The sequence below is a fragment of the Aplidium turbinatum genome, chromosome 9 (genome assembly GCF_918807975.1).
Source record: "Aplidium turbinatum chromosome 9, kaAplTurb1.1, whole genome shotgun sequence".
NCBI lineage: Eukaryota > Metazoa > Chordata > Ascidiacea > Aplousobranchia > Polyclinidae > Aplidium > Aplidium turbinatum.
Genome location: NC_137480.1, coordinates 3,435,075 through 3,454,591, shown reverse-complemented (window position 1 = coordinate 3,454,591; position 19,517 = coordinate 3,435,075). Strand labels below are relative to the sequence as shown.

Sequence of the window (19,517 nt, the reverse complement as noted above, 5' to 3'; positions counted from 1 at the left end):
TGTATGCAATAGCCTACTTAGATGGGATTCTTTCAAGAAATATTTAGCTTGTTCAGTTTTGATATAAAGCCTTTTACAGTTTTACATTGATGTCGAAAACGTTCGATACTTAATTTGTTGCGTAGTTTTATGTTTATGTAAATGTGATAAACTTAAAGATGTTAAACTTGATCACGTTGCACGGCTTCGTATGCCTATGGTTCAACAAGTTTTACATTCATTTCTTGTAGTAGGTGGAAGCTTTTTCTAAACTGCTGGCCCATTACTGTAAATATTACATTACTTTTAAAACAAAAATTAAATTAAAATTAGATTAGTTCACGTGTAGCGTATCATACTTTTCCAACCCTTAACAAAACACGTCAGGATTAGCTGCTGCAACGGCACAGTATTTCCATATGTATGGTTATCAAATTGAAGTCAGTTAAATTGTGCAAACTTTTTTTTTTTAATTTTTAAAGTTTTGGTTACTTTTTAAAGTTACACTTTATTTTTATGAATAAAGACATTGCATGTTTGGTGACAATAAAGTCCTTTTTGAAAAAAAAAAGTTATGAGCTTTCCTCGAATGAAATTCATTTTTGTCACCAATTGTTCGGAGCAAGTTGTTTTGTTGTCTGGGATACAGTCAAGCTAGCATGTTTACCCAGCCTTTCAGGTCTATTTTGATTGATAAAAATCGTTGGTAAATTATGATTATGGCAAACTTTCTCGAGCTAAGACTAAGCTATAAAGATTTGTTTTGAAGTTTTTGTGGCTATAAATCATCATACAATTTTCATTCAGTAGATACCGTAGGCTACTAAGTTGGTTAAAAATAGTTATTTTTCATTAGTAGAAAAATGCAGTATGGATCTGGTGTGTATGATAGTGATAAAAATTTTGTTGCTGCACCTGTACCTAGAGTACGTCCAGAAGCATCAGGCATTGCTGATAAGCATCGAGGTGTAGCAATGTACACTTGTTTAAATCAACCACAGATTTCAACCTTTGGTCGACCAAGTAAGTAAAAAATGTGTAGCCTACCTTTTTGTAAACAAACAAAACTTTGTTTTGATTTTATATCGTTATTTTAATAACTTTCCTTTTTGAAGGCAGTTCAGCTTATTTGTTTTTGTTGGCAAGAAAAAAATGTGTACAAGGACAAATACGGTAGTTTGCATCACAAAGAAGGCGGCTAAAAAGCAAAAAGTTACCAAAGTCAGCTGCCACCTAAAAACAACTTCAGGCAACTGAATTAATCACTATAAAGTATTTTATTGCTTTTTTATACATTTTTAATTGCAGTCACAATACTTTTAATTGATTGATTGAATCTTTATTCTCAGACTGGAAAGCTTCTTGCAAAGCTTAATCCTGGCAGTTTTGCATACTTGTAGAGGCTTTGAATCACTGATGCAGATTGGTTACTGAGATTGACAGAGTGAAGTTTTCCAATAGTTGTTGAAGTGTTGTTGCCAGGGAATTATTCCATCCATTAGATGCCGCTGAATTGAGAGCAGTCGTTAGCATGCGTTGCTCAAAGGCACACCCCGAGAGTCGAACCAGCGCCGCTTGATCTTTAATTTCTTCATTTGCAAAGTCAGGCACTTAACCAATTGAGCTATCGGGGGAGGACTATTTGTGACTATTTTGTGATGTAAAACTGTGCTGTGTGTACAATTACACAATTGACATTTATTGATTGATTGGATCTTTATCCTCAGACTGTGAAAACTTCTTTTTCGAGCTTAATCCTGGCAGTTTCGTAGGTACTTGAAGAGGCTTTAAATTACTGACCAGGCCCGACTACTGAGGTTGCCAGAGTAAAGTTTTTGTTTGTTATTGAAGAGTTGTTGATATATTATTCTATCCACTAGGTGATGCTGAATGGAGAGCAGTCCTTAATGTGCGTTGCTCAAGCGCACACCTCGAGAGTCAAACCAGCACAGATTGATCTTGAAGTTTCTTCATTTACAAAGTCAGGCGCTTAGCCAACTGAGCTATTAGAGCCGAATAATATTGCAACAATAAGTAAATAATAAAAAAATATGCAAGCTCAGTTGTCCACATAGCATCCTAGTCCACCTTGATGGCTTAGTTAGATTTGCACCTAATATGGTGAATTATAACGTCCGCCGTGCATTAGCTCAGTGGTTATGCGCTCAGCTCAGAATCAAGCGGCGCTGGTTCGACTCTCGGGGTGTGCGCTTGAGCAACGCAGTTTGGGACTGCTCTCCATTCAGCGGCACCTAGTGAATGGAATAATTCCCCGGCAACAACACTTCAACACTTGATCGGAAAACCTCACTCCGCCAATCTCGGTAGCCGGCCCTGCATGATGAGCCTATACAAGTATGCGAAACTACCAGGAATAACCAATCAAGGCTTTGTCAGTCCGAGGATAAAGATTCAAAAACCAACTAACCATAAAATGATATAAATAAAGCAACTCTGGTTCAACTCTCAGAGGATGTGCTTGAACATAATTTCAAGCCAGCAGTCCATTTCTTGTTATCTAGAAAAACAAAACTATGCTCTGACTTCTTATGAAAACTTTTCTTTGTCAGTCTTTGTGATTGGCTTGTAACTTGGTGACACCCAGAGATGAGCATGATCTTGATGATCACAATGTGAACATGATCTTCAAGATCACTTTTATTTTGGTGATCTGAGATCACTATTTTGTGGGATCTTGAAGAACAATAAGATCAAGATCACTTTAAAATTGAAGTTTACTTTGTAGATAGAGGCATTTTTTTAGAACTCCTCCTGTACAAAATAATTAGTGATAATTACTAACATTACGCTACTGTTAGTGTGATATGTGTCCAACAAAAGTCGATTTCAAGTTTCAAACTAATTTGGCCTGTGTTGCTTTTTCAAAATTTAAAAAATTTCTTGTGTTGGTCATAATAAATAAGTCAACTTCTGTACATGGGCTATAGTGATCGAGTAGTTAAAAGCAACAGTTAGCAATGCCAACTACCTTCAATCAGGTTTCTTAGCGTATTTGCTAAGCTTATTCAAATAGACATTTCTATTTGAATAAGCTTAACAATTTCTATTTGAATAAGCTTAATTGAAGATGATTTAGCTGCTAGCTGATTGAATTTGATTGTTAGCTGTTTATGATTGAACTGACTCGTGTCAGAAAAATTCGTTTGTACTGATCTTCAAGATCACCAAAAGTGGTGATCTTGCCCATTTCTGGTGACACCTGATTTAACTCGTGGGATTGTTTGCTCTTCTTCTGTCTTTCTTTCTACTTCAAGTGGGGTCGCTGGTGCACATTGCAGTTCTCCACATCACTTAATCAGCAGCATTTTCTTCCTTCACCCCCACTATTTCCATATCTTCTGTCACACGTTTTTTTTTCAGCCTTCCTCGCTTTCTTTCTCTAATTTCCAATCGTCTTATTCTTTCGGCCTAATCTTTGTCTCTCCTTTTGCTGTTTGCAATTTGCACTTCTAAACAGTAATAAAAACAGAAACATGTAAAAACAGATTCTTTGTTTTGCAAAGTTTCGTTTTGATTTGAAGGTCAGAAAGTAAACATGGATGACGGGCCAATGAGACACGCTGGTGTAAAGTCACCAATACTCACAGATCCAGTATTTAATGGAGGAAGGTACTCCAACCGATCAGCTCGCCCTGTGCCCAGGGTGCGCCCTGAAGCTGCGGAGGTTGCTGAAAAGTCTAAGGGTTGTATGGGAATGCTGTTTTCAAATTATGGAAAGCCTGAACCATGTGAGATCTTATCCAGAGATGTTTTGGCGCTTTTGATATTGTGCCATCATGTTTAATAAGAAGTAGCATACTATGTTTGGATACATGACGCAGTTATACTTTTTCGTTTGAGTTGACTTGAAATCTCTAATTTTCCTTAAAAACTTTAAACAACGTTACGTTGGTATTACCAGATACCGTACTTAACTTCTTAGCCATAGAATGTAATGTACCCAGGAAAAGTTTGTTGAATACAAAACAGCTCTACTGTATATTAATTTGTATAAATATTGGTGTCTGGTGTCTGATTTGTTACCGTGATCATTAATGGTGTGTGTGTAATGGTACATAATCATACTCATTTTTTCACCAACAAATGGATCTTTACTCACAATGCTGTTTCAGACTCCTACGACACACGTGACGAAAACATCAATCCACGGGAAGGTCCCCTTCGAAAGGCAGGGGTGCGTGGCCCAATCCTAGTGGACCCTGTGTACAAGGAAGGTGATTATTCTGGGCGAACACCCCGTCCGGCTCCTCGTGTGAGACCAGAAGCTGAAGAAATTGCCAACAAATCGATGGGTACAGTTTCCAAACTCTTTGTAACCGAAGAAAGACGCTACAATGAGTACAACACAAAAACGAGTACGTTGTTAGAATCTTTACCACAACTTCCATATTTGAAATAAATTGTCCTGTCAAACAAAATGAAGAAAATGCGATTTGTTTTCAATAGAAAGTTTGTTATTGCTATACAATACTACTAGCACGGTAGGCCTACTAGTCGTGGAACTTATCAAGCATATACATATTTTCCATATTAACTGTGTACTGCTTTCTGAACAGAGGTGAAAGAAATCAGTTTTAATTTTATTAATTACCTGCAAATATTTGGGCTGCAGCTGGCTATATTTTGTCACTTCGATTCTCATCATCTTTGCGACAAGCTCATTTTTATTTCTCCTACAGGGATCAATTTCTATCACAAGGATAGAATTTGCATGAAATCTTTGACAATATCCGGTTGCGTGAACATTTCTTTTTCTATGATGTAGAAAAAGAACCCAAGAATCATACAGCTGAAAACGTGAAGAGGATGCGGCAGATTCAGAGGGAATCTAAAGCTAGAGAGAGATCCCGTAATACTCCAGTGAAAGCTCTCTGGAAGTCATCACACTACGATGGGGTTGAGTCAAAAGTAAAAGAATTCAGGGAGGTTAGTTTGGAAAATAGTGTTGTTGTTGTTATATTCGAAAGATCTTTTATGAATGGAGACAGTTTTCCTCAAAGTTCTATTAAATTGAATTATCAATTACAATTCAAAGCAAGTCTTTTATGAGCGCACATACTGCGTCAAGGTTTAAGCATTTTTCCTATATTGTTTTTTCGTTACGATATCTGATCTTATACCTGTAATTAAACTGGTAACGGTTTGTTTGATTGTGGCAATCTTTGTTTTCGCGACTCCTCGGACTGAAAAAGTTTCTGAGAGTTTTATCCTGATGCGTGTACTGTACAGTTGCGTAAACTAAGAGAGCCTTTGAACCACTGACACAGGGCAGGCTCAGTCACCGTGTTTGACAGAGTGAATTTTCTGCTTGTTGTGTTGTGGTTGTCTGTAAATCATTTCATCCACCAGGTTCAGCTAAATGGAGAACAGTTCATAAAATAAGTTGCTCAAGCGTACACCCCGAGAGTCGAACCAGCGCTGCTTGATCTTGTTTGTTTCTTTGCGCACGAAGTCGTGCGAGTAAGCCACTGAGCTATCCTGACCCAACACACGAGTCAGTGGATCACTCGATGCTTTCTTTGTATCTCTGCATAATGCAATATCTATCCCTGCTTGGACTATCACGTTATGTCTGCAATGAGACTGCTTTGCTGTGCTTGCACAAAATATAAGCTTGGCTTTCTTAATTGGTCTTTCTGAGATTTTAATGACAGCATTAAAATTCCGTCAAATGCATAAACATTTCAAGCTCTACTTGTTTTTTTTTCTGCACTTTCATTTTGCTACGAGTGGTGTTTTTTATGGATGTTTTGTATCGTGGTTTGTTCTTGATTTAATTATTTACTCAACAAAATTCTGTGGTGCCTGGGCGTGTTTTCGACTTATCCGGCTCGCGAAAAATTTTTTCCCACAAGATTTCTGTCTCATTGATTCTAGTCACTCTAAAAGTAAGAATTTCCGAAAGTGTTTTGAGAGATTGGTTGATTCAGATTGCGAAATAACTATTTACCAATGAAATTCTGCAATGATAATAAAATATAAGCTTTCCCTAACCCTACTTTTTTTGAAAAGCACTTTTAAAATTTAAAGAAAAAAAAAGTTTGACTTCGACGGGCGTCGAACCCTCGTTGTCACAATCACTAGGCAGAGGATGAAACCACTGAACCGAGAAAATGTTGCATTCACACGGTTTTAATACAAACTTTTACCAAAATATGTAAATGAGACAAAAATCTCGTGGTAAAAAAATTTCGCATCCGGCTCATTGGTCACGTAAGATCATGACGGTTGGTTGTTACATCTGCTTAAGGTTATTACAGCAGAGCACGGACACCTCAGAGATAACATTGATCACTTCTTTAAGGATCCTCCCCAAGCTCCGAGATCGTATCCACCAAGACCACATTCGGCTCCTCCAGGATCACGAAGAGTAGACAACACAGAGACGCATCAGCAAAATCAGTTAAAACCTAAACGATCATTGACACCAAGGCCAGGAACTCCGGTAAATTGTTTGAAGACATCTGTTAATTTGATGTCGCAATATTAATACACCGCGTCACTGCAAATTTATGGACTGTTCTGGTCGTTGCCTTTTCTTCTTTTTTAAAAATTACTTACACGTTTTCCTAAATTTGAACAGGACAAAGAGAGAGCAAAGATCAATTTTGTGGCGAGAAATGCTAAACTGGCGAAGTCATACGAGCTAGGGAGGTCGAGATCTCAGCTGGCCATGTACAAGTCAAATGAAGATTATAAACAAGGACTGAGTGACTACAATATGAACGTGAAAGGGAAGACCCCTGCCTAGTAAGCTTTCATCATCATCGAAATTCGGTTTTGTTCTCTCTAGTGGGGTAATCGATTCTGTTCTCGCACCAATTGTCTTCATTTCTATTTTCCATCTCATTCTGTTCATCGCATCTTCTTCCTTCAGTCAGACTTTGGCTCATTCTTTATCTGTTTTTTTCATGTTCTTTTTGGACGTCCCCGTTTCTTCTCCCCATCTACCTTCGAAGTCAATGCCACCGAAGAAAACTTTCGTTTTCAATTCTTAGCACGTAACCTACCCATACCATCTTACTACATGTTGCAGTTGCTCTCGTTAAATAACCGGGGTAACCTTTATTAGGTAATATTTCCATGGCAACAATATAGTCGTATGTGTGCTGTGCTTTATACAATGTTGTAGGACGGTGATGATGAACTTGGCTGTCCATTACAGAAATGCGTGGCTCCCGTTTAGGTACTCTCGTTACTGAACGTGACATGCCATCTGACATCAGCAAAGTTTTTCTACCGATAAGAACGAGCACTTGTGAGTTCGACACCCTGATCGGTCAAGTTAAAAATTTTCGTCAGAATGGCGTTGAGTCACCCCTAGCTGCACTTAAACCGCCTACATTTTGCTGCTCTTGAAAGACCAATACAAATCTTGTGTTGTGACTAGGCTACTTTTTTAGCCTCTCGTTTCTTTCAGCCTTCAAACCCGGCAGAAGCTCTGGGACAAACAAGAGCGTGAAAGAATTCGCAATGCTCCCGACCCAACTGTCCCGGATGGACACACAGTGATGGCTGATAAAGAAAGAAGGGAAACTCTCACCACATTAAAACAAAGTGAGTTGTTTTTATAAAATTGTTTTGGAGTTAAGGAAGCAGTTAAATTATATTCAATTCGCGAAAATTTACCTGAAGTAGATGAGTTAGTTCTGCCGAAACTGCTTTTCAGCTTTTAATTTTCTGCTTCAGATTTTATTCGCTTTGATTCATTTCAATAAAATACAGTTCTCCTTACCTAGTCTACCTCATTTTCCCGAGTCTTCTAGCTTCTGCCTCGTAAAGTTTCCTGGGATTTTAAAATAATTAATCCCGAGATTGGAAACAAAGTAAAATGTTTATACCTTAGAATCTCAACCTGGGTTCACATTGCTTATTGCAGACGCTCTAAGGTTGTAACTCGTATTTCTGCTTTCAACTTTTATAATATTAATTTTATGTTTGTGTGGTGTTGAAGAATAGAGTTTGCGGTAGTCTTTGAGTTTTTCAAGTATACTTTGAATGTTTTCTAGTTGTGGCTGCATACTGAAACAGATACTGCACAAAATACACCCTGGAATGTATCTCGATAGTTCGTACTCGCTGGTTTTGTGTTGTGGGATTTCAGTACCTAGGTGAATGGCGCTTAACCTACTGAAGGCAATAGGCCACGTTTTGCCGGTACTTTTAGAACCAAAGGTCAAGTCGTAATTTTAACAACCAAACTTGATTGTTTTAGAAAAAATACCGAACCTATTTGCATTGGCGTGGCAAGACGATTTTTAGATCAATATCTAACTTGTTGTGTAGAGTCAAGGTTAGGTTTATGTGCTGAATAATCAGAGCAAATAGTTTTTCTGAAGCTTATGTCTGGGCACCCCTGTCTCGCTCTTCGACTAATCCCGTGTGTTCTGACGACAGTTTGTGCCTCACCTACTTTGCTTATGTATCCTCCTAAACAGCGTTCTCTCAATCCACCACCTTCACTAGTGTCCGGAACTTGAATATCGATGAGGGATTGGATGCGCCAGGATATCATCAACGATCTGGAGCGTATTATCCTCATCCTGACGATGTGGCTAATATCGCTTACATTGATGCTTACAATTCCGGATGGAAGCCCAGATCTTACGAATTGGGTGAAGAGTCATTTGATTATCTTCCTCATCCACCAACATCCAGGAAGAGGGAAGAAGTGGACACCGGTCGTCCTTCTTACTATAAAGAGTTTTTAGACGATACCAGTACCGCAACTTTAGACGATATGCATCATTTGCTTCCGCGTGGCGACGGCTATCACACCGATCCGCACGGTGGGAGCGCAGTCCGGATGCCTCTTAAATCAAACGTCTACGTATCAGTCCAGGGTGGCAGTCCTGTCTATGTGTACGCCCCCAAGAAAGTTATCAACCAAGCTGGAGCGGCTGCAAACTATCGTCAACATGAAGACCTGGATCGTTACAATGACACGATGGTGGGCCATGAGAATCAAGGGGTGAAATACCAAGAGTATCCGACGTTAAAAGAATACGTCAGTGATGACCACCTGTCACGGACCCTGGGCAGGTGTGACGATGCGGCCGCTGGACAAACGTTCCATCGAAAGAATGTTAGTTTCGCCCGTAGCCCGGATGTGGTTAGGGACAGTTCTTTCAACGGAGTTGACGACTATGGTAGAGATGATGCACTACAACCTACTAGACCTGCAACGACAACTTATCGGAAGTCTTATCATCCTGAATACAAAGACATAGAGGTGTGATACTGGGAGGAAGAGAGCCAGAGACAACAATTGCGATTTGCAGTTTTGGTTAAAACTTTAATACCATTGCTAAAATTCTACTTCGTTGTTTAAATCCATTCATTGCCGATTCCTTTCCAAGCAGGGTAGGGCGATAAGTCTTGAGGGCTGTTGATATTTCGCAGCGGAAAAATTTGTGATTTGGATAGTCTTCCGTAATTTATTGAATTGATTGGCTTGTGTTAGTGTCAAGACTGATTGAAATGTTGAAACAAAACTTGCAAATTGCAGTTGCATCTCGAGGACTCACTCCGCTCTGCTTGGTTAGCAACTTAGCAGTACCGCACTCACAAGACGCATGCTGATGACACAAATTAGACAAGTTGACAAAATTAATACTTGATTGATTAGATTCCTTAGTGCAGTCGTGTTTGTGTAGAAGATCTAATCATTTTTATCCTTTTTACAAATAATTTTGATTTCGTAAATTCAAAAAGTAGGTTTGTCTAAACTTCATGGACAGAAAACCTCTCGTGCCCTATTAAACTTTTCTTTTTCGGACAATTTAGTTTTGTATTTAGGCTATTAACTTACTAATAACACAAACATAACACCAGGCCGAATGCATGTCGCATTAAGCTGCTGGTCGTACATGGCTTAGTCGAACTGAAAAGTTGAATAGAAACATTTAAAAAACTGTTTTTGATAACAGGTCTGTAGTTTTATCTTGAATCAATGTGAGAGTGATTACATGTTTGCGACAATTTCAAATGAACCAGCTTGAGACTGCAGTAAACTACTGTGATCTCAAATCTAATTTATTGTCGTTTTATGATACCCATCATAACTTGTTTTATGTGGCGCTGCGGACCTTTCCATCACAATTGTTCCCAACGCTTTGCAATGTGGACAGTTTATGAAGCCAAGATCTTGATAATAACTTGTTCCCAATGTTGCTCTGTGTTGACATCACCACTTGTTATCTGGCATTGTGCAATATCTTCATTACTTCCTGTTGCTCCCGAGCAAGCTTTAGCATGGTAGAACCTTGAACATGCTCTTTCAATTATTTTAAATACAAAAGTTGTTTCCAATGCTTTGAATGCATTGCCCGTTTTCTTTTTCAAGTGGGTGTTGGAGTTCGCTCTGACTGCATGCAATAGGTTATGTCAACAACTTCTGGTTGATACAATGTTCAGTAACTCCCTTGAGAGCTACGATGTACACATTAGAGTGAAGTCTTCCTTTCACGGATATTATCGGGAGATTGTGCAACATGATTTCTTTATCTTCTGTATTCGTTGCCACTTCAAACTACAGTAGAATTCGCCTATATCGGCTTCGTTTATAACGTCAATTCGCCTATTACGTCACATTTCGCTCGGTCCCGGCAGAATTCCTATCTTTTACGTACATTGTAGTTCGGCTACAACAGCATCGCCTATAACGTCAATTCGCATGTTACAGCACCCTTTGTTGGTCCCCAGACGTCTTTTGTTCGTTTATAACGTCAGTTTAAGCCATCACCTTCACCACGAACGGTCAGTCTTTTAATCCAGTTAGCGCTGCTGCTTGCAAAATGTCTTCCCTTTATTTTGCTACGTCGTTTTCAGCAGGGACTTTAATTAACTGAATTAACTTTTTTCCCGCGTGAAAAACTATCACGTGTAAAAAGCAGCTCTACAGCTGTGTCAAATCCGTGTCAAAACCGAAACAGCTCAAGATCAATGCCTTTTTTGCTAATAAACAATGAACTTCTTTACTACTGTATGTAACGAGCTGTATTGCGCAAATTTTCTGTACTTTTCGCTGTAGGTTATTTTTTTTAAACAATTTCTTTGTTTACTGTATTTTCTGCGTTCCTTTTGTCAGTTTGGTGGTAGGCTACACAGTAACCCTGATTGGATTATACACCTCTTTCTTTAATCAAAAGACAGTTGTGGAATAGTTTGCGGTAGTTCGTCTATAACGTCAATTCGGCTATAACGTCAGTTTTTGCAAATCCCCTAGAGGTGCCGTTACAGGCGAATTCTACTGTATTTGCAATGTTTGATACTTTTAGTTTTAGGATTTTATTTGCATAGAGGTCTTTGACAAAATATTGTTGTGCAAAAGCGAGTGGCTGCCAGGTTCATAGCTTCTAATCATTTCACTTTTGTTTTCAGCCCAGCAAGAACTCCTGGAACGCCACAGATTGTTACCCGTCCGCTCAGCCGACTCTTTGGGAGTACGAAACCGGAAGACGGAATTGGAGCGACGGATCCTTGAGGTAGACGAAGCGATAAAAGTTTTTGAGCGACCACGAGTCTTCGTTAAGCTAGGCGAATGAAAACAAGGACTGCAATGGAAAAAGGATTATTTCTTTGCAATTTTATTAAAATTCTAAAGATGCAGTGGCTTAAAAATCTCGTAGCGAACTTGTACGCCCCATGAAGGTGAAGTAGGTGTGGCAAACACTTCATATTTAAACAATGATATCCACTGTGTCGCTCCACAGCATTGAAGCTTAAGATCAATCTTTGTACAACAAAAGTTACAATTTTGACATCGCTACAGGCGTTGGAACCATGTAAAAATTAACATTGTTGTTTGCTTTGAGAATTGTGAAATCATCCATTGTGATCGTCAAAATCATTTTTTCAAAAGCGTTATCCTCTTCTAGAATGTATTTGCGCTTTTGTGTGTTCCTTCTACGCAGTCGTTTATTCCACCAACCCGGTAGCTCCATTACATTTATGACGTGACAAGAAAGCCTGCGAACAGTTGGCGCCACCTCATGGATAAAATGTATTTTGTTTCCCACCAACAATGTTCCATTGCTAGGTTAGCACAATATGCAGAACCAATGCTGTATTGCTACCTAGTTAGGAAAGATAAATTGATCTCGCACTAACCTATCAAGCCTTGCTGATATTATTTTGAGGTTGGGTTAGTTATTTAGCATAGGGCTACCATATGTCCCTCTTTTAAGGGGATTTGTCCTCTTTTTCAAAGAAAAATGAATTGTCCTCCGAGGACACTAAAAATGCTCAAATGTCCTCTTTTTTGACGGTTTGGGTTTTCATGCTTATATTTTCAACGGGATTATATTGCTTGATGACGTTTCAGTGACGGCTTGTAGGCTATTTGTTTTCTAAACATTTTGTGTAGGCCTACCAATGTAACATGATGATTTATAAATTCTACAAGAAATTGACGCATTTTATGGAACCGTTGTTGAACGTGGCATGGATAGGCCTATACAGCTTTGCAAAGAAAGTTTTTTAGTTCACGCCGTTTTTAGCATTTTAACTGTATTGCGCAGCCTACTGTTTTAGGGAACGTTCAAATATTACGTAACGCCTTCGAGGGGGAGGGGGGGGTTTATGCAAAGCGTTACGTTAGCGTCACATCGGGGGGGAGGGGGTTCAAGCAAAACGTTACGTAACGCTTTCGAGTACGGAATGGTAGTTTTTTGTGCTGAATTCGTAGTGAAAAAGCGTTACATGGGGGAGGGGGGGATTGAAAAAAGCGTTACGTTGGCGTTACATGGGGGAGGGGGGGTCAAAAATTCGGAAAAAAAGCGTTACGTAATATTTGAACGTTCCCTTAGTCATATTTCTTGCAAATAATTTGACCCTTTCGTTAAGGCTGACTATTCCTTGTTGAAAAAAGAAGGCTTGGCTATCTGGAGTTCGTTCCTGATTTGTCACATTTTGAGATCATTGCTGTCTGAAACTGTCTAAAAATTAGGTATTTTTTCACTTTTTGCTGACTCTTAAAAATATAAAATCATTTGTTGTCTTAGGAAGCACTAGAAATGAGAGAAAATAAGTTAAACGTTCAGTCAATCTGTTTTCTTGTTTTTTTTTGATAACTTTTGTTGCGTAGGCCTATAGGCTACTGCAATGATCTAAAAACATGTAAAAGATTCTTCAAACGTAAAACTCTACTTGCTGGCAAAACGTGTCCTCTTTTTAGGCGATGAAAATGTGGTAGGCCTAATTTAGCATGTCAGAGAAAGTATTTTGTGAACGTGATTTATTCCAAGTGGATTGTTACAGGTCAGGCCTACTGTCTACCTGTGTTTTTAAACAATTATAGTATATTTTGGTGACATTTTCTTTGCTGGATTGTTGTGTGAATAACATTTGGATATTGAATTACCTCAAAATATCTCGCCTAATGCATATTGCAAGTTTTAGGAAAGTCGTTCGACTTTTGTCTCTCACTACTAGCTGACAGTCCACAATGCAGGAGATTGCACGAGTCACCGCAGATTATTATTTTCTGCTTCAAAAAAATGTTCTTCCATGTACGTAGTTGGTCTTCGCCAGAAGCCAAGCATGGTTGCCGCATATCTCACAACGGAGTGCCGTTTCACGGACCAGCATGTCCGACTCATGTATTGGAACGTTCAGGCGTTCAGCCACTCTCACTGTTGTCTTTCATTGCAAGATGGCAGGCGGTGTAGCAGCCATGCGTACATACCTGTGAGACAAACTGTAGAGTAGAGGAATATCTTGACTACTTTGTAGATACGAAACCGATATATGGAAGTTGCGCATTCTCAATATTTTGTGTGCCACTTATTTTATCACACCTACAAAAACGTTTTTGCAAATACGGTACTGTAGTTGTTTGTGTGTGTTTCTCCACTGTGTTATAATTGCAGTGTTTTATGCACTACGATGTACAATAGATGTATCTTTTCGATGCCACTGTCTGTTAGTTCGTAAAATATCATTCATAAGTTCAGAAACCAGGCAGTAGAGTGACAATACGTACAAAGTTAGGTCACAGTACAGTAGGTAAACCTCTTCAGCTGCACGTTAATTCAACGTTGGCGTATGTTGTCATGCAAAGGAGATTTCACTATCCGGTCTAATAGTTTTGCTGTTCAACGTTTTGGTTAGTATCTCTTTCATAGCGCAGGATTGATCTCAACCAATGCGGCTTCGCGAAATGTGTCTATGGAACGAAACGTTGCACCAGACTCGTGTAATTAATCCACTTGGAACTGAGGCTGCAAGTTTACATCGCAATGATTGCAGTTCTCTATTGCCCTTCAAGCAGAGAATATGTTGATAGTTTCTGGCAGATGTGCGAAGTACAAACTACATATTCTCAACGCCCGAATAATGTTCAATTAGTTCAGTTACGTGTTTGCTAAACCGCGGTATCGCATGCGAGCCGCTGGAAAACCTTTCAATATTTCACCGATAAAAATATGGCTCTGACGTTAACGTCAATAACAAAAAGCAAGATGGAAGAGGATTACAATGAAGGTAGATTTGATGCATCTACGCTGAAGTAATTTTGTAGCGAGTAAGACATTCTGACGCGGACGATGTGGCGAGAGACAACTGACCGCAAGGGACATATCACCGCAAGCCCATTTTTGACTTGAATCTTTATTCTCGGACTGGGAAACCTTCTTGCAGAGCTTAATCCTGGCAGTTTCGCATACTTGTAGAGGCTTTGAATCACTGACGCAGGCCCGGTCGCGAATTTTTTTTCCCACAAACATTTTGCTACTTCAAATAGAGTTTGTATTTATACCGTGCGAGTGCAAGCATGTTTTGTTGGCGCGTTTGGTTCAGCGGTTTCGTTTTTTGCCTTATAATCGTGAGGACATGGGTTCGACGCCCATCGAAGTCAATTGTTTTGTCTTTAGGCCTACATTATTTTTTGAGGTGCACAAAAGCTTTTCAAAAAAAGTAAGGTTAGGGTAAATTCTTAATCAATTCGCATAATCTTGCTTTGAGATTAGTGACCACAATCAATTTCTCTTCTCAACTTTTTTAAAACTTGACTAGACTCTGGAGACACACCTAGAGGTGTGTCTCCAGACTACGTACTTTTTCAAGTCCAAGGTTTACATTTGGACCTGGAGAGCGAAAATCGGTAAAAACAGTTACGCGCGCCGCGCGGTAACCAGTAATGGCTACATTTACAGAAATATGCAAATGAGACAGAAAGTTCGTGGGAAAAAAATTTCGCGGCCCGGTCACCGAGATTGACAGAGTAAAGTTTCTGATTCTTGAAGTCTTGTTGCCAGGAAATTATTTTATCCATTAAATGCCGCTGAATGGAGAGCAGTCCTTAACGTGCGTTGCTCAAGCGCACACCCCAAGAGTTGAACCAGCGCCGCTTGCTCTTGAAGCTTTTTCGTTCCAGAAGTCACGCGTTAACCAACTGAGCTATAGGGGCGGACTTCTGTCATCCATTGAACATATCTCGCTTGCAACAATTTTTTCACTAGGCAAAAAGTCGTCTTTTGTACAAAGTTGTACTTTTGTAGCAGGATTATCATGGGCGGATTACTACTAACAGCAGGGGAGAGTTCAACTGATGGGGGACCCAAGGCACTTTTAGATCCAAGGCCTCCCGGCCCCCATGCAAAAAAGTTTTTTGCGTCGAGCTTGAAAGTCACCCACACCGTTGCGAATGCCTTTACACCAAGCTCATTCGCCACCTTGTGACTAACAATTAACCTTGAAAGAAAATGGAGGCATTTTGCAAAAAACTTTAAAGGCTGAGCGAAAATAATAACACAAAATCACATTTTTCCTCGTTGGGGGCCCTTCAAAAAGGGGGCCCGGGGCAACTGTACTCTCTGCCCCCCTAAATCTGGGCCTGACTGACAGTGTCGCTGGGCTTTCAAAGTAAGTTACCTTTTTGTTTGTTCAAGCTGTATTTTTGTATTTCAAACCTTCTAGTGGAACAAATTGCGATGGAAATTCAACACTGGTAAACAAAAATATCTGCACAAAGCAAGATATACTGAACAACTAATGGACAAAATAGAATTCGCGCCAAAATGTCATGTACCAATTTTGGATACCGTAGTCCAACATTACACTAACGTCAAGGAACAACAAGTCAAAATGAAGATTGGAACGGATTATTACTGTAATAGATCTTCTTTGATTATAGTAGGTAGCCTAATATTGTTCATACCCAGCCCACAAATCTTGTAAATACCTACACTGGTTAAAGAATTTTGAAAATTTCAACAATTTAACTTTTCTCAATTAATATCGCAATGCTGAAGCATTTTCCATGTACAAAAATGCTCATGTCTCTTGACAGTGTCAAAAATCTGATAATAGTCCATCGCAAAACTTTGTATTAACGTTTCTAACAGAGTAAATCAAACTATATTGCATGTTGTGACATCACAGACTACAGACAGTATATACTATTTCATTCAACTATGATTGGTGTCCATGAAACAATTACACAACTACTATAAGGATACAATCTTGGTCAGTAAGATTTTTATGCCAATTTACTGTCAACTGACTTAAAAAGCAAATTTTACTAAAAAACAGTTAGCCTACTTGGAAGGACTCAGTCCAATTTTTAAAAAATACAAATTTAATAAATTTCTGTTTCTGCATCATGAAATTAAATCAAATAATCAGCACAAAAGTAACCTCACACCTACTACATGGGTGGATTTGCTTTGTAATCAAGGTACTCTACTTTTTTCTTAAATTGCACATTTGGAATTTAGATAAATTATTGTATGATATCAATCCAAGTGTGAAGCTGCTCTGTCATTTATTCACTAGAGTCATACTTGCACACACTGCACTCATGTGATCATATCTAATAACAGCACATGAAAACAACAACTAAATATTTCAAAACTTGTCCCTAACTTGATATTTCCATACAACACTGCAAAAAGTTGCAAGTAAGAATAAACTGACTTCTGAGAAGAAAAGTCTTACAGAATTTTGAATTCATCCCATTTTGATAAGTTGGTTGATGGGATGGTTCAACCAATGTTGTGACATGTCACACAAATGATTATCAAAATCAACCAGGTCTCTATAAACTTTTCGATCCAGCAAATGTGACAAGTTATTGGAGACATCTTCATATTCTATTGTGTCACTTGATTTTATCCACTTCTTGCCTGCACTATCCAAAGAGTAGAATATCAACGAGTCTCTGTCTGGAACTTTCCGGTTGTTGACAATCACCAGACGAGAATCGGAAAATTGGCTTCTTAGTTTTTCAGCAATCTTTACAGCAAATAATGATGTCTCTGGTTTTGAGGTGAGAATATCAGAAGCCTCATAATATCCAGCAATAAACAGTTGTTTCTTTGTACAGTACGAATCAATTTGAATGAGAGCTATTTCCAGCATTGGAGTGAGATGTAAGCATTCATGGAACAATGGAATAGTATCAACAAATTCAAGTACATGTTCTTCAGTAAACCGACGCTTGCATGCCAGGATTAAACCATTCACAGCACAGTGGGGATACTTTGCAAGATGCAACTGAATCTTGATGAATGATAGTGATGACATTTCCATCTTTTTGCAAGTCATATTTCAACACTAGTAGATTTTTAACAAAATAAAGATTAACTATTAAACACCTATCACAAAAAGCAATAATTTTGTAATGTAACCTATTTCGTCCCCTGCATTAAATTCAAGTTATTTTTCTTTGTCGAAAAACAACAGCAATGATAAAGTAAACAACAGTTTACACGGGAACAAAACCAACAAAAGGAAAAGGCGGCAAAACCACAGAAGTTTAAAACGTGCATGCGATGTAAATTTAAAGGATACGTCAATGAAAGTAAATTTAAGCATGGCTACCAAACCTAACAGTTTAAAATAGATGAATTAGTTGAAAGAACAATATCAAGCACGCAGCTTGGCAGTTCAAAATTTTAAATATTATATAACTTAAATATTTATTTAATATTGCTACGCAAGTTATGAAGGTGAAAAAGCACTGCTGTGCTTGCAACACCATTATTATTATTAATTATTATGCAGTGCATACATCACGTTTATTTCAAGAATGGCACTTATTTGCGCCATGCTATGCAATATTATCTTAAAAAGAAAGGATGCATTGCAATGTTGAACAGTATGAACACCCGTAGGCCCGTACAGCTCAGTCTGTTAGAGTGTTAATCAGTTCAGTTTCACTTTTATCCAGAAGAAATAGTCTTCGCCTTGGTCAGTTCAGGGCTGTCAGACAGCTTTTAAGAAAAAGAGCCAAACAATGTCGAAAAAAGGGCCAAACTGGGTAAAAAACAGCCAAATTGTTCAATAACGTTGTTAATAATGCAGAATAACGTTAACAACGTCAATAACGTTACAACAACACAGTCTACACAGTGTTGCCAGATTTTTTTAAAAAAAAGAGCCCAAAAATGCGTCAAAGCAATTTAAAAGTAGCCCAATTTGCTGTCGCGACGTCGGCGGTTGAACGACGAAGGCACAAGCTTTCTAGGGGGAGTTTTGGGGCATGCCCCCAAGAGTCATGGACAAAGCAACATCTTTGTCCATCATGCTGACTGTGTAGATACAAAATGCATGCACTGTTACAACATACAATAAGTACAATATTCAATATTGAATCAAGCATTGTTCAATAGCCTAGAAAAAACTTAGACGGGACAATGCTATGCAGACTTCATACAAATTCCTATTTTCAAATTCAAGATACAAATGGTTCCATAATAGATACTAATGCATAGCATAAGCCGGTCAACTCAGATAAACTACGGTACCAAGACCCGACAAAATTCTATCATCAAATGCTGAAGCTTCATTTTCATAAATAGAGCTGTCAATTGTCATACTTCAGGATTGATGACTAGGGATCAAACAGCATTTTTCCACTTGTTGCAGCAAAGTTCTGATCCTCAAAATCGCTGACAAAAGTTGAAGTCCCATACGATTTCGCAATTTGGTTTTGATTGCAGAAACTCTCGAAAAGACTGACTCAACCAATGCATTGCTGATTGGTATACATTGTTAGTGCCAATTGAGCAACTTCTCTAAATTTATACTCCCCTGCAGCATTTCTAAACTCGTACACCTTGGTACAAAAAGTACAACAATCTATCAAGTTGTTTTTTCTTCATACAAGAAGACCAGTTTACATTCAGTAAATTTCTCCACTGACATTCAATTTTTCCCACTTTAACTTATAGCTTAGACACCAATAAAAGCTTCAAAAATTATGGTACTAAACCAAGATCATAACTATAATTTATGATATTCGATACAAGTTGTATATACGTTAAATATAACCTAAATAAATGTTACCACAAAGTGCAATTTCGCTTTCACCACTCGCCAGTCAGTCCTTCCGTTTTCCTGGATGAAAATGAATACAGCATTGCTGTAACAACAGACAATGCTAATGGTCAACGGTAAAATCAATCCTCATGCCGAATCAAAAAAATAACATCATTTTTTCCGTAATAAACCGAAACTTTACCAACATTTTCAAAGGCTCATCAGATTCTACCAATTATTCATTTCTGCCAACT

General features: G+C 38.5%; 2 protein-coding genes across 2 annotated transcripts; one reads left to right on the top strand and one right to left on the bottom strand.

Annotated features, from left to right (window-relative positions):
* The first annotated feature begins 830 nt into the window (after nt 1-830).
* LOC145777138 (enkurin domain-containing protein 1-like) lies at nt 831-12,644 on the top strand. The gene is made up of 8 exons (XM_082588435.1): nt 831-1,002; nt 3,522-3,728; nt 4,113-4,355; nt 4,766-4,926; nt 6,305-6,445; nt 6,584-6,750; nt 7,421-7,557; nt 11,383-12,644. Exons 1-8 carry the CDS (start codon nt 843-845, stop codon nt 11,544-11,546), a joined length of 1,380 nt encoding a protein of 459 aa, XP_082444561.1. The 5' UTR covers nt 831-842; the 3' UTR covers nt 11,547-12,644.
* A 3,669-nt stretch (nt 12,645-16,313) lies between these two features.
* On the bottom strand, nt 16,314-17,635 carry LOC145777256 (ER membrane protein complex subunit 8/9 homolog). Its single transcript, XM_082588592.1, has one exon. The coding sequence runs from the start codon at nt 17,545-17,547 to the stop codon at nt 16,951-16,953; it is 597 nt and encodes a 198-aa protein (XP_082444718.1). The 5' UTR covers nt 17,548-17,635; the 3' UTR covers nt 16,314-16,950.
* Nucleotides 17,636-19,517: the final 1,882 nt, after the last annotated feature.

Excerpts from the sequence above, each read along its gene's own strand:
- LOC145777256 (XM_082588592.1), bottom strand. The coding sequence starts at position 17,547 with ATGACTTGCAAAAAGATGGAAATGTCATCACTATCATTCATCAAGATT.
- LOC145777138 (XM_082588435.1), top strand. The coding sequence starts at position 843 with ATGCAGTATGGATCTGGTGTGTATGATAGTGATAAAAATTTTGTTGCT. Across the intron at positions 4,356-4,765 it reads TGAGTACAACACAAAAACGA|AAAAAGAACCCAAGAATCAT; the intron begins GTACGTTGTTAG and ends TCTATGATGTAG. Across the intron at positions 4,927-6,304 it reads AAGTAAAAGAATTCAGGGAG|GATCCTCCCCAAGCTCCGAG; the intron begins GTTAGTTTGGAA and ends CACTTCTTTAAG.